At 35.8% G+C, this 14,543-nt stretch overlaps 1 protein-coding gene across 13 annotated transcripts in view; it reads right to left on the bottom strand.

The window, feature by feature from the left end:
• PTPRD (protein tyrosine phosphatase receptor type D) overlaps positions 1-14,543 on the bottom strand; it is a 534,534-nt gene that overhangs the window by 171,590 nt on the left and 348,401 nt on the right. For 4 of the 13 annotated variants that reach the window (XM_047830543.1, XM_047830548.1, XM_047830545.1 and 1 more), the window contains exons 11-17: positions 13,007-13,312; positions 11,920-12,113; positions 9,770-9,796; positions 5,772-5,889; positions 2,642-3,229; positions 2,105-2,205; positions 1,048-1,307 (exon numbers count right to left, since the gene is read on the bottom strand). In XM_047830543.1, coding sequence (XP_047686499.1) covers positions 1,048-1,307; positions 2,105-2,205; positions 2,642-3,229; positions 5,772-5,889; positions 9,770-9,796; positions 11,920-12,113; positions 13,007-13,312 — 1,594 coding nt within the window. The remainder of the gene's footprint in view (positions 1-1,047; positions 1,308-2,104; positions 2,206-2,641; positions 3,230-5,771; positions 5,890-9,769; positions 9,797-11,919; positions 12,114-13,006; positions 13,313-14,543) is intronic. The other 9 variants (XM_047830544.1, XM_047830549.1, XM_047830556.1 and 6 more) reach the window with 4 other exon arrangements.

Below are 14,543 nucleotides of genomic sequence, written 5' to 3'. Positions count from 1 at the left end.
AGTATAACTCTATCATTAGCATGTATTATGTCTGTCTGTTTCTGGGTATCCCCCACTCTATGCTAGTTCTTTTTTTTTTAATTTTTTGATGTTTGTTTACTTTTGAGAGACACGGCATGAGCAGGGTAGGTGCAGAGAGAGAGGGAGGCACAGAATCAGAAACAGGTTCTGGGATCTGAGCTGTCAGCATGGAGCCCGACGTGGGGCTCGAACTCACTAACCATGAGATCGTGACCTGAGCCCAAGTTGGACACCAACCAACTGAGCCACCAATGCATGTCTATGTTAGTTCTTTGAAAACAGAGATCACATCTTCTTTTGTTCTCCAGGGCCAACCTCAATACTCATACTTAATAGATAGCAGTGAAAATATTTTCTTTTCTTCTATTGGCTACAACCAGCTAGCTATACTGGTTATAAAATGCACTGGCTACAATCAACTAGCTATATACAACCAGTAAATACCACTTTATTGACTAGATTTATTTTTTCAATTCAGGCCCATTGACCTCTACACTGTGCTCCATCTAAAACAGAAAACTTGCATTTTTTAATTTTGTTTTTCCAATGTCGTTCTGAACATTGACTTTTGAAATATTTCCTTTCAGCACACATCTAAAACAACAGTGTCATATATCAGTGCTATCTCATTTCCAAAAATGTCTTTCAGTTTCATACTCTATTCTAAGACTTCCTTGCTATTATATTTGCCAAATACCAGAGTTATTCAACTATTCACCTTATTCTGTATTCTATGACATAAATTCCTTTTTATAGCAAGGACCATACTCTATTTGTCCATCTCTCCTAAGTTACATCATTCCTGAGACATTAAGAAAAAATGCTCAATGTTAAATTAATGAGAATTTGTGTTACAATAAACATGAGAACATGGTGCAACAAAACTTGAATATAACTGAGATCTTTCACAGAAGGATCTTTTACTCTACCAGCAATAGATTCTTTTATAACCTCTATAATACTGAGGTTGAGTTTTCTCTCTTCCTTACTTTTCTATCCTTCAGCTCAGCCTTTCAGTCAACTTACTTTATATTCTCATTGGCGGGTACTTCAGGCAGTTGCACAGTGATCATGCCATCTAGATTGGTCTTCCCAATGAAGGCAGGCTTGGTACGAAGTACATCTGGTGCAGTCTTTGCTGTTACCCTGTGTTGCAGCCCACCAGCACTGTTTCCACGATTTGTCAGCACAAATGAATATGACTTCTCAGGCTTTAGGTTGACAATTAACTTCTGTGTAGCTCGGCCATCCACTTCTTCCACCATTTTCCCATCATCATAAAGAATCTAGAGACATACAACCAGTCAGGGAGATTTGCTTCTCAGAGAGGCAATGTAGGTTTTCGCAACTAATGTGTACTTGTTTATAGAACACATATATCAGGTCAATTTTAATTTGGGGAAATTCCTAAGCTTAGAAGCGTTCATAAATTCTAGAGGTTGTATCAATTTTTCTTTTGGTTCTCACTTCATAATTATATAATGGTTCCAAGTGTATCAAAAATACACAAAAATGTACAATATTTTCAATATTTGACCTGTTGGTTGCATATAATCTTAATGGAAAATAGGCACATATGCTATAGATATTCAAGGTATTATTCACATCACTCTTTTTTCTAAATATTTCTAGTCCTGTTTCTAAGTATATTTTTGTTTTCAAAAGTGTTCCTCTATTCTCTGCATTTCATAGACTTGTACTTCTTGTTAACATCTCTCAGTAGCTCTCAATTGCAAATTAGAGTTTAAAACTTACAAAGAATTCAGGCCAATAAACAAATTTTTAAAATCCCAGGATACTGCATTATAAAGAGATAAAAACCATGTAAATTTCAGTGTCTGGTAGGAAAACAAAAGCACTAGCTTAGATGTAAAACACTTATCTTGGAATTATAAGATGACTGACAAGTAATGCCACCCCTAGGTGGCTCCTGCTTTATCCTTTGAGTGGAAGCCAAAAATGAGAAAATCAAGTTTGTGTGGCTGAATCAAAGTGGTGTGTATGCTTTCCAAGTAACTTACCCAGATGAACTGCACCCCCCTTTTACAACCATGATATCTTACAATTTAGAAAAAGAACTTACTTTGAAAGGCATGGCAGAATTATAATTTTCTGGAATTTCCCAAGACAACAGCACTGAAGTCTTCATTACTGCTTTGACATGAAAATTTTTTGCAAACACTGCTGGAAAAGGAAAAACAGTGTATTTAAACTACTCCTAAAAACATACGACCTGTCCTTTTCCACCATGGACAATCGGGTTTAAGTTAGATGCTGTCTACTTTGATCAGAGAGACAAGTGTGATTTGCCTACCTGTTTACACTATTCATTTTATTATCCCATTCTCATAAAGATCTCTCTTTTGCCTCCAATTCAGTCAACTATATTGTATTTTCCTTACCTGAGAACACTGGGTGCTGTCAGCCAGACTTGCTTGGCATTCTATAACCGAAATCTAAGGCATCCAAAACATGTTAAGTTTTACATACTTTACCTGTTTTGCTTTTGCTGAACCTATTAATATGAATGGTCCGATCAGTTATTTATAGCTTCAAAATACTGATTTCCAAAGACCGACATTCCTTTAAAGGAGGAAGGCCATAAGCAGACAAATCCTACCTTGATCCACAGGAAGTGTCCTGAACTGGACACTGGGACTATATGGCCCGGGCCCTTTGCTCGTGTGAGCACGTACTTTTACATCATATGTGGTATCTGGTTTTAAGCCACTGAGTGTCATAGTAGTATCAGCTGGAACAATAAGCTGCTCCATTGGAAGAAGTGGGATGTTGATATCCCTATACAGAAGAGTATACTTGGTGATAATGCCATTTCTCTCTGCCAGGACAGGTGGCTGCCAGGATAACTGGACGGACGTTGAAGTGGTGCCTTCTGAGTGGAGGTTTTGAGGAAATCCAGTTGGGACTTCTTCTGGAACAGAAATCTCCTTCACTATTTCTTCCCCAAAGCCCACTTTGTTTCTGGCTGAGAGCTTGAAGATATAGGATGCTCCTTTATGGATGTCTGTAGCAGTAAAGTGGTCTTCTTTCTCAGAGAACTCAAGAGTAGTGAGTGGCTCCATATCTTTCCGGCCAAATTTTAGACGGTAGCCCTGAAGAGGTCCAAATGTGTCCACCGGGGGGTGCCACTGAATGAGAGCAGTATTCATTTGAGTGTGGTTAATCACAAGCCGGGGTTTTCCTGGAACTGCAACACATGGGATGGAGTGCTGAGACCAACCAACACAGACGTTCACACTTTAATCACTACTGAATAGGAACACCACTCTATGGGAATCCCCACTTCTTTATTTATATATAAAAAAAGCCTTGGTCTATATACCTTTGTAGAAATATGCTTCTTTTCATACTTAATTATTAAGGTAGGCTGAAATACCAGAATTTGATAACAGACACAAATAGATTTATTAAAACAATAATTTAAGGGAATTAAAAAAAATTCCCACATATGAAGGTTCATGTCACAGAGAAATGAGGGTGAGTAAAGATTAGCTAATTAGATACATACAGCTAATAAGAATCATGATGATAACATATTTAATTGCTGGGTACCTGTAATGTACCAGGCACTGTGCTAAGATGAAGGATCTCACTTGATTTACATTTTTCATTCCTGACTACACACTCCGATTAGTTATTATCTTAATTTTCTATGATAAGAAAATGACACCCAGAGAGATAGAAAGCTGCATAGTCAGATATGTAATAAATGAGAAAGCTCTAAGACAGCCCTGGGTTCATCTGAATCCATAGCCCAAATACTTAATGATACTATTATGTTGCTTATAAGTTTTTTTTTAATAGGTACAAAATCATGTTGCTTTGAGTTATTATGGATATAATTTGTACTTTTTGTCTATACTTTATACGTGTGGAGAAACCATGACTAAGGAATGCTTTTTGACTAGTAGGTTGGCTGAAAACAAAACTCCGTTTTTCTTTTCTCTTACAGAGATTATAAATCTGGATTTGCACACCTCCAGCATAGGCTCGGCTGGGCAGTATAAACACAATAAATGTACAGATATCTAAAATAAGCATTGCCTATTTCAATATTCAAGTCTCTATTGATTAAGAAAGACCTAAAATTGTAAATGGAAACACCAAAATAATCTTCTCTGTGAATAAGACCCACGATTCTAAATAATTTTTTGTATAGCCACTAAAAAGTGATGAGCCAGTCTTAGCTATTAAAAAAGACAATGTTATTTCTTTCTCTGGGAGTCACATCCTTTGGCTATAAATTCTGTACTTTCTTGTCCTTATTATGGTATCCCTATCTTATGGCCAACAGGAGTTTGATGCTTTATGTAAGACATCTCAGACTCATTAAGACACAATTATAAATATAGGTGAAAGAAGTGTATTTTCTTCATTTTGGGATTCAGTTTCAGGAGTTTACCCTTGGCTGTTTACCTTAAGTAGAGGCTGGTTCCATCGTCATTCAGCATGCCCCCACTGAACATGTATCTCCTAAGCATGGCATTAAATTAGCTTGGTACAATGCTATTCTTAAAAAAAAAAAAAAAAAGCCCAGAAGACATTGCCTTAAAGGAGTTTTGCCATCTGTAATCCTGCTGCTTGAGGCAGTTCCAGGTGGCAGGATGTAAGTGAGGCAAATCTTATGACATTTAGACAAATTTGGCAGTGAGCATGGCACCCAGGAGGGTACTCAACATCACAGCTGTTCTTTGCTTTATGCCTTTACATAGAGGTGTGTTCCTAAAAAGTTGTGTGAGAAACGATTCAGGAGGAGTAAATCAAATCATAGTTTAAATGTTCCATGGGAGATTGCTATATAAAGGGATTGGAGGAGAATCCTTTTGTAATTATGTCTTAATTTATTGGTTTTACAATGTCAGGTCTTCTTTCATGCTGGCTTTTCCTAATGGGAGCCGATCAAACTAACTCTAAAGAGCATTAAGAAACTTTGTTCTTCAGAGAGAAGCAATCTGACATTTTGTAGCCTTTTTGCTTTTCATTTTTCTGTTTCCGATCTTTTATGTGACTTGCCGCTCTCCCCCCTTAGAATCCCCACTGCAAGGACTGAGGAGGTGAAAATGGCAAAAAACACAAAACCATAAGTCGTCAACCGAGTTCAAGATGGCAGCTCTTCTAAAAGGGTTTGCTGCTGAGAGGTGTTGAAGCTAACAAGTGACATCTCTGTCCACATGATCTTTCCTCTGGATATTCATAGGACTTGCTCTTCCACATCATTTGTATCTCAGCTCAAATAACTTTCCTCTAAGAGACCTTATCCAATCACGCTTTCCAAAGGCCCCTAGGGGCTATCCTATCCTTAATGTCTACACACCTTTATTTTTCAGCTTCTCTGAAAATGTCACTTACTGATGTTTTATATATATATATATATATATATATATATATATATATCCATTTGTCTATTTATTAATTATCTAGCCCTACTCAGAACATAAGTTTCAAGAGGAAAGAATATTTCTGTTTTGTTGATTGCTGTATCCCCAGTACTGGGGGTAGCACCTGACATCTACTAAGTGCTCAAAAACGTATTTGTTGAATAACTGATCGAATAATTTGGGAAAAGTATATTCTTGCTTTGCTTCTTCTGAACTATATATCAAAAAACACAAAAGTTGACCACAGCCCACTTATTGCTTCTGATAGAATTCAACATACAATTTGGAAAATTAATATTATTGTCACCTGGAAGATGTTCAAGGCACATATATGCACAGATAAATGCTTACCTGCCCCAGTGGTGGACACCAGTTTGGGCTTGCTTCGTGCACCATCTCCTTTGGTGGTGTAGGCTGTGACGGTGAGGGAGTAGGAAGTTTCAGGTTGTAGCCCAGAAATAATCATGTCCTAAAATGACACAATGGAATGACACTGATTCAAAATGCTACAAATACCCTGGGGGAAAATTAAAACATCCATCTTCATTCTATGCATGCTTCATTACTCCCTGTAGCCATGCCAAGCACTGGAAGTTTCATGCCTGGAGCTCATGCTATGGATGATCTGTGTTCATGCTGACATTAAAGTGGGGACTTCAGCCATCCTAAGAGGTAGTTCTGAGAAGTAGTAGTTAAAAACATGAAACCTGGAGCTGGAACTCCTGAATTCTTTAATTTAAACCTGCGTTTCCTTATTTACTAGGTTTGTGATCCAGGGAAAGTGAGTTAACCCCTCTGCACCTCAGTTTCTCTTGTAAAGGTTGGAATAATAGAAGGATTAAAGGAGTTATATCCAGCAAACACTTACGGCTATGTCTGGCTCATAGCAAGCAACCCAGACACCAGCACTCATATTACGCCAGTAGCTCTGTACATGCGTCCTCTATAGCCTGGTCCACAGAGCAGTGATGGTACTGATGCCACTGCAGCCTGTTTTATCACCATTTTGCCAAATGGCTGATCTGTTGGACTTTGATATCTTGACAGCCAGAGAAGTTTCTTAGGACTCAAGTAACATACTGGTTAATGATGTAGATTATGGACTAAAATCATTACCCAATAAGGAGAATTTTCTGGTGATTTGGAGTCGTCCATAAAACCAAAGAACAATACTTTTTCTACCACATCATGAATGTGGGCTCAATTAATTCTGCTTAGAAAATGTTAAATATCACAAACTATTTATTAAAACTCTAGTTTTCTCTAAGTTAGGGCCCCAAACTGTGATGGTTATGACTTAGATCTGTTCTTCCAAACTGGAGATTATATGATTTTTTACATAGAGTGGTTACTAATTTGTTCTGTTATTTTCTCCAGAGCTGCTGCACAAGCGCGTGCATGCATGTGCGCGCGAACGCGCGCGCACACACACACACACACACACAGTAAAAAAACAAAACAAAACAAACAAAAACAAAAACAAAAAACCCTTTCAGATATTCGGGATAGCTTTGCTTTCAAACTGAATATAGTTAGAGTTAAGAAAATGTACAATGCCATTGACTTCCACATCTGAAGACAATGCAAGTGAGAGTTCATGGAATGGACTGGATTGTGTACAAGACAAGAGGATTTCTCTGTATAAGGCTGTAAAGGGCATCATAGAACTCAATTGTTGAATCTTATCCCAAATATGACAGTTTTTGACAGTCTTCTTTTCTTGAAATAGTAGGAATGTAATCAGAGTGGAAATTCAAGAATTTCAGATATCATACTGAAGAGCCACTGGAAAAATTATTCTGCCAGATGAATGGGCTAAATTTGGGAGAGAGATTTTATTTTCAGGACCTTGGAATAGTTTCACTAACATTACAGAGACTACAAAAACCATCCGAATCACCCAAGAGTAGCAGTAGATACAATGGGTATTCCAAAAATTATAATGGGAAAACACCAGCATTATTGCTTCCAAGGTCCCTCTCACATGCTATTGGATTTCTGCTGAATGTAGGCAAGGCTAGGGGAAGAAAAAAGCAAGGCTTGCCTCTATCACCAAATTTATATGTGGAAGAAATTTATATGCTCTGAGACTTATATATGTCTTTTTCATTTATAAAATTGAGATTAGCCACACATGTCCTTCCTCTCACACAGACTGTTACAGGATAATAAACTGTAATGCAATTTGAAATTGGTCAAACCCTCTGCAGTGGTATAATCACAGCTGGACACACCTCTATCTGCCTGGATCCCATCATTTCTTGCATTACATTTTCTTTTTTGAAACTGTGTGCATACTCGCTCAGGGATTTCCATACCCTCTGTGGGGTGGTGTGGCTGATATCCTGGCCAGTTCCTCATTCTGTCTCCCCCAACTCATCTCCATTCAACTTCTTGTCCCTGTCCCTTAAAAGTTGGCATTCCCAGATGTTCTGAAACAGTTACTGGCCTGCTGTGTTTCTTTTTAGTCCTAAAAAACACATTTACAAATTTTAAAGAATTTTTTCTATCTATATACTAAATTCATTTTGTCTTGATTTCCCATCAGGGCACCAATGGCATGTACATTGTAAATATGTGAACATTTTTCCTTGACAATCAATTGTTCCCTCAAGTTCAACTTAACTAAAGCTCAAATGTCATTTCCAGAAACAAACTCCCTTGCTTCTATACTTTAGTGAATGGTAGAGCATATGCCAAACTTATGATTGACCTTGATCTCTTTTTCTTCCTCAAATTCCTATTCAGCAAGTTTTTGTTTTTAAAATGGTGACAAAAACTGTCCCTTTTTTCATTTCTGCTGTCTCAGTTTTGTTGGATTTTTTATAATTTCATGACTGCTTTAGTGAAAGAGTTGTTTTTGTGTCCCTGTTTACTCTCTTCTTTCTCTTTAATCTATCCACTAAATCATTTTTAAGCTGCAGGTAATAACCCATTTAAGTAGGTCATGAAATCAATGACCAGCATTTTGAAAAGAAATATAATATACTTTAATGAAAAATATTAAATCTTACATATATTTAAAAATAAGGTATCATTTTGTAAGACCTTTATTTTAAACATATGAACGCATCGGTCATGATATTTAATGCATTCTTACTATGGATCACAGTCAAAAAAGTTTGTAAAACACTGTTAGTTCCATTAAAACTAATACCTTGCCCACAATATTTACCAACATTCCCAACAAGAGCCCTGTGTTTTGGCAAAAAAATATAAATAAATAAATAAATAAATAAATAAAATGAAAGAATACCCTTACCAGTTTGTCTCTTGTTTCTATTTTTAATTTTCTATATCTTTCCAGTACTGAAGAGTTAAAAGACACGTCTGTAGCTTGACACTTCAAGTTTTCCCAACATTATATTGAATGTTATTTTTTAGCCATAGTTAGAGCTAATTTACTAGCCTGAATCCCTTCATTCATGTTAAATTGGCAAAGCTCACTATCAATTGACTATATGACATTCTTGACTGTCCCAATGACTGCTTCTCCTGTACTTTAAAAAATATGTTTCTACCTCCAACTCCCCAATACACACACACACACATTTTCCCACTCTTCAATCCTTATCTTTCAAGTTCTCAACTACATTTTAAGACCTCTTCTTGGTCCATGGCCTCCAAACTCACAGCTCTTACTGACACTGTCACTCATTTATTAATTAATTACACATTGCTTGAGGTCATTGCTTTTGTTGTATTTTATGAAACCTTTCTGAACTTTACATACTTCCTAACCACCTACTGTAAGCACTTAGAAGGCAAAGACACATCCTATGACTCCCATGGAAACCTTTACATAATAATAAGCTCTCAATAAATAACATAATCCAGTCATCAAAATATTTTTAAAAATTCCTCTCTCAGTGAAATACTTTCTGCTTCTTGGCATGACTCATTCAATTTTACTCAAATTTCTGTGGGTATAACAGAGAGTTGCCATTTCTAAATATAATTAGTACCAGATCTACATTGTTATCCACCTAAAATGTAACCCTGGGGTAGGATAGATGAATGGCCTATATCAAACAGCTTGATATCTCTCATCTGGGATGTCTCCACTTGAAGCATGCCTCCTCTAACTGTGTCAAAAGGCAGAGTTAGTAGCAGCCATAAAAACAACATGAGCTTATGATTTTCTTAGGCAATCAGTAGCAACATGCCAATTTCACAAAATAAAAGCCTAAATAAAAAGGATAACATAGAGTGAAGATAATTTAAAAATAATTTGTTAGTTCATGCATCCAAGCAATCTGTGATGACATATCATACATAAGTGAAAGAGAGGTGTAGAAAAAACAAGCATTTGTAATCTGTTTTTGACAAAGCGTCCAAAAATTACTCACATGTTCAGTAGTATCATCAAATTCCCACTGATTGAGATTAAGAAGGTTGGGGAAGAGGAAAACAAAATAAAAAGAAATGAAGAGAAATTTGCAGACTTAAAAGGCAATGTTGCCCTCCTTAGATTAAAAAAAAAAATTGAAAAAATAAGCAATTGGAACAGTGTGTACAACAAAATTCCAAAGAGAAAGTATGTATGCTGTCACCCTCACCCCTAATTCAGAGGTCAAAAGTAAATATGCTTTGTATTAATAGCATTAAAATCAGATAATACATATTTTTCAATGTGTGGTTCATTGGAATGAATCAATTAAGGCATAATGTAAAGCTGATGTTTCTAATCATACACTACTTTATCACATTTATTTTGACTTTTTCCTTATGTTATGCAATTAATTTATGTCAGTAATTAGATTAACACCTTTCATAAAATATTGGAATCTTCTAGCCCCAGAGAAGTCTTGCAAGGTGCAATGGAATTTCAATGAATAGTTAGCATACGAGGTAGGCAAAAAAAAAAAAAAAAAAAAAAAACCCAAAAAACACAACCAAAAACATATATACATAAGCAAAATTAGCACATTAACAAATAAAAGACAAAGTAGAAGAGACGGGAAAAATGTTGACATTTAAGGCATTTTGTATCATATAATTTCAATAACCAAAATGAAAACACTGGCAAAACTACAGGTTTATAATGTAAAAATATCTAGGACATGAAAGAGGCTATCAGAGCATGGTGGCCATATAATTTTTTTCATAATTTCAGACTTACAAAAGAAAACATAGGCAACAATGGCTTTATTAATTTCAGATTGTGAGTACTTTCTGTTTCACAGATAGCACAACATAAACATTTAGAAAAAGCAAGTCAACAGCCAGAGTCTAAGGGAATATGAATCTAAAATATAAGTTTACAGAAGTAGACTTCAAAACCATGTAACTGGATTTGGAGCTGATTAAGCCACTCATCCAGATCCCATTAGTTAAGTAAGTGTTTTTGTGAATTGATTATATTAAGACATTAGGTCAATGCTTTCCTTATAGCCACAGGGATATGTATTGCTCTCTTGTCTGCACAGAGACAAGAATGCAAAATTTGGCAACCTAACGTAGTATTTCTCAACTTGGCTCACAGTCTACTTCACTTTCACACAAAGGAAGGAATTTTTTACTGAAATAAACTTCAAATTTTCCAAACCCCATCCATTTCCATGCCCAGCGACCAATTTGCTAGATAAGCACAGCAATCTATTCATAACATCCCATCACTCCTGGAGCCAGTATAGGTAAGCTATCTGTGGATTATATGTAAATCCCAGCATAAGTTATTAACTGAAATCTTCCTCTTCTTTTCAGGTAAATATGTAGAATACAGGTGGATGTATTATGGTATCATCCTTTGAAACACTTTAGTTTACGGAAATAAAATGGAAACATTTAGTGCTCTGCTTTAAACAACTGATTACAAAAGCCAGTTGTGACTGCATGATTATAAACCATCACTCTAGGATCAATAGAGTTTCTCACATACTCAACTCTTCTTCATACTTTTCTTAACTTGGCTTAACATATAGGATTCTCATTTATTTCCTGGGAAACTGTAAATTAATTTTTATGGTCATTATCTTCATTTTCCAGGAAATCAAATAATTACTTGTGAATACATGGTTTGATTAAGTACTAAATAAAATACTATCTGGATACCTTTCCTCAATTAAGGATGTGTATTCTTCAACAGAAGAAGTCCAACACTTAGAAATTAGATCAACTTAGTTACAAGTAGTTTTAGCATAGCTGCTTACGATTCTTTCTGTTAATTTGATTAAAATCAATTCAATTTTTTTGAAGACAGAAAGGTAAACTCAGATATCAATATAGAGAGTTGACTATCTTTATTTTAAGAAAACAGTTACATGTTCTTAATTAGGCTTGAGTGTCAGTTTATTATAATTTACTTCCTCACTTGCTGTCAACTCTGAGAAGGTAAATACACATCATGTGCTTTAAAAACTGGAATTTTGTACAGGATTTTTTAAATGTAAAATAAACAAACAAACAAACAAACAAACAGGGCCCATTTCAAGGTATGGACTAAAATAAAAGTATCATAAATAAATAAAAACATAGGTATGTATTTTCAGAGGCTTACCTGTGCATCAGCCAGCATCACATCCTTCAGCATGGGCTGGCCCTTGGGCTCACCATTTTCCATCCTCACATAATGCACCTGGTATCCTCTTATCTGGCCATGCTGTTTATTGGGCACAGGTGAGCGCCATGAGACTTTAACAGATGTTGAGTTGACAGCCTCTACCTCGACTTTGCGAGGAGGACCACTAGGAACTGGAACAACATCATTGGATAAAAGAAAATTATAGGCACTTGTCCCACCCAGTCAGAGTATTTTCTTTACTTAGGTTTAAAAAAAAAAATGGGCAGACACACTATGTTTCCTTTGTGGAATACAAACATTTTCAAGCAATGAAAATGCTCAACCAATCTGCTCTACCTTTTAAGAAAAGATCAAAAAACATGACCGATGCCAAAAAAAAAAAAAATGGAAGAAAAAAAGAGTATCAGAGAAATAGAAAAACATGTAAAAAATGTACAAAAGCCAAGGAAGATGCTTTGAGGCTCAAAGCATTAAAGCACAAAGAGGAATAGCATTGAAATAATAACAAAAACTGGTTGTTGATTGTTGTGTGTGTTTTTTTAAAGGTTTCTTTTTAGCAGAATAAAAAGATTCTTGATTATATGGGTTTTCTTCTCTTTTTTTTCTCGTATCAAAGGTTTCCAAACAAAAGATGCCAAAAACTGAATGTCGAGCATCAGTGTCTCTGAAATATGCAAAACAAAAAGGCAACAAGAAGATAAGAAGACAGTTTTGAAAAGTTTACTTCAAAATGTAAAAGAAGTTATTCAAAAAGGCCACGAAAAGTGCAGAAGACTTTAGACGGAAGTATAGAGAACGGCCTGGATTGCAAGGTCATACCAGCAAACTGTTCTTTTAAAGGGAAGCGAATTATTGTGTGGAGACTGGAAAAAAAGAAAATGCCCAGGCTGCAGCAAAGATAGGTCTTTGGCAAAAACTACGAAGTTATAGCGATGCTGGGTAAAAAAGATGAGCAGAAAAACAAAAAACAAAAACAAAAAACGGATTACCGTTAGCCTATCAAAAGACAGCAGACCAAGATTGTGTCAGAAGGGTGCAAACTGACGTAGCAGAGGCAACATACCATCTTCATCAGTTCGAATCAACACGGAGAAGCTCTCGGGGCCAGGGCCGACGTCTGTGTGGGCTGTCACAGTGATCCGGTACTCAGTCCATTTTTCCAGCTGTTCCAAAAGGTACTTAGTAGTGTCCGAAGGAATTCCCAAAATCTCGTGAGGTTTGTCATCTTCTCCATCCACGGAGGTGTACTTGATGGAATATTCAGTAATAATTCCATTCTGTTTTTCCACTGGTGGAGGTTGCCAACTTACCAAAATACTAGTGGAACTTGGGCTGGTGCAACTAATGTCTTGAGGAGGAGCTGACGGCTCTTATTTTGGTAGTGAGTTAAAGGAAGGTTTGAGTGAAAGGGCAGGAGTGGTTGGAAAAAAAAAATGATAAAACAAAAGAAAAGGCAAAAATAAATAAACGAACAATAAGGGCAACAAAATGAAAATAAGGCTTTGAAACTCAAAATAAAAATTTAAGTATATGTACCTTGGCTTAGTAATATGAATAAACCAAAAAATGAATAAATGACCAGAAATAATTGTTAAACAATGGGTGGGGGGAATATGTGAACATGAAACCTTGAGATAATAGAGCCTCAAATAAAATTACCTACCTGCAATTTAAATTCTTCTTCTATACCAATCCCTCAGTATTTCCCAGCCCTACTGCACAGACTACCCAACTTTAAAAAAGCTGTAAATATGGCAAGATTTATTACATGAGAGTCAGATGATGCTTCACAGATGCCGTTTCAAGCTTTCATTTCTACATTCTAGAATGAGGGTGATTCATGTACAGTATTCATTCGTGAAAGGGTTTTCAAGTGTAAAAAGTTGCAGTAATTGTTGGATGCCCTTCCAGCAATTCCAATTAAAAAATAAATAAATAAATAAAAGCCCAAATATAAAAGTGTTCCCTCTGACTATCTGAAAAACGGAGCCAGCCTAACCAGTTTTAATGAAAGGTGTTAATCTAGCATTGATTGTAGCCCATATACAGTGAGCATGCAGAATCAATAAAGGATGAAAATGCATAGTCCAAGATTTACCTACCCGAGGGCAATGTCAGGCTTGTTGATTCTTACTGTAACTTGTACTTACCCTACGTCAGCTTTCAGCTTTTTAAAAGAATTTATTATAACTCTTCTTGAGACATCATTACTAGTAAAGAATTAGATTCCACCAGCAAATTTTGGTAAAATCAATAATAATCATCTATCCCTTATAAAATGTCAGTAACAAAGCCATTAAAAACAATTGTTTAAAAAAATCCTGAGAACCATCTGGAAAAGATATGACTTATGTGCAAAATCTCCTTCATTTTGTACATAGTTATTCACACAGAGTTTACATAAGAGTTAAAAGAGAAACTTTCTTATTGTCCATTCTAAAATAAAATGGTCACTTTATGAGTGATTAGTTTCCATCAAATTACCCAAACATATCATTACTTGAAAAAATTTAAAAAGCAATAAGAGCAATGCACATGTTATCAAAAAATATTTGGAAGTTAATAATATGTAATTCCTTAGAATAAGAGGGATAAAATAT

The sequence above is a fragment of the Prionailurus viverrinus genome, chromosome D4 (genome assembly GCF_022837055.1).
Source record: "Prionailurus viverrinus isolate Anna chromosome D4, UM_Priviv_1.0, whole genome shotgun sequence".
Lineage (NCBI taxonomy): Eukaryota > Metazoa > Chordata > Mammalia > Carnivora > Felidae > Prionailurus > Prionailurus viverrinus.
This window is presented reverse-complemented; position numbering and strand designations above follow the sequence as displayed.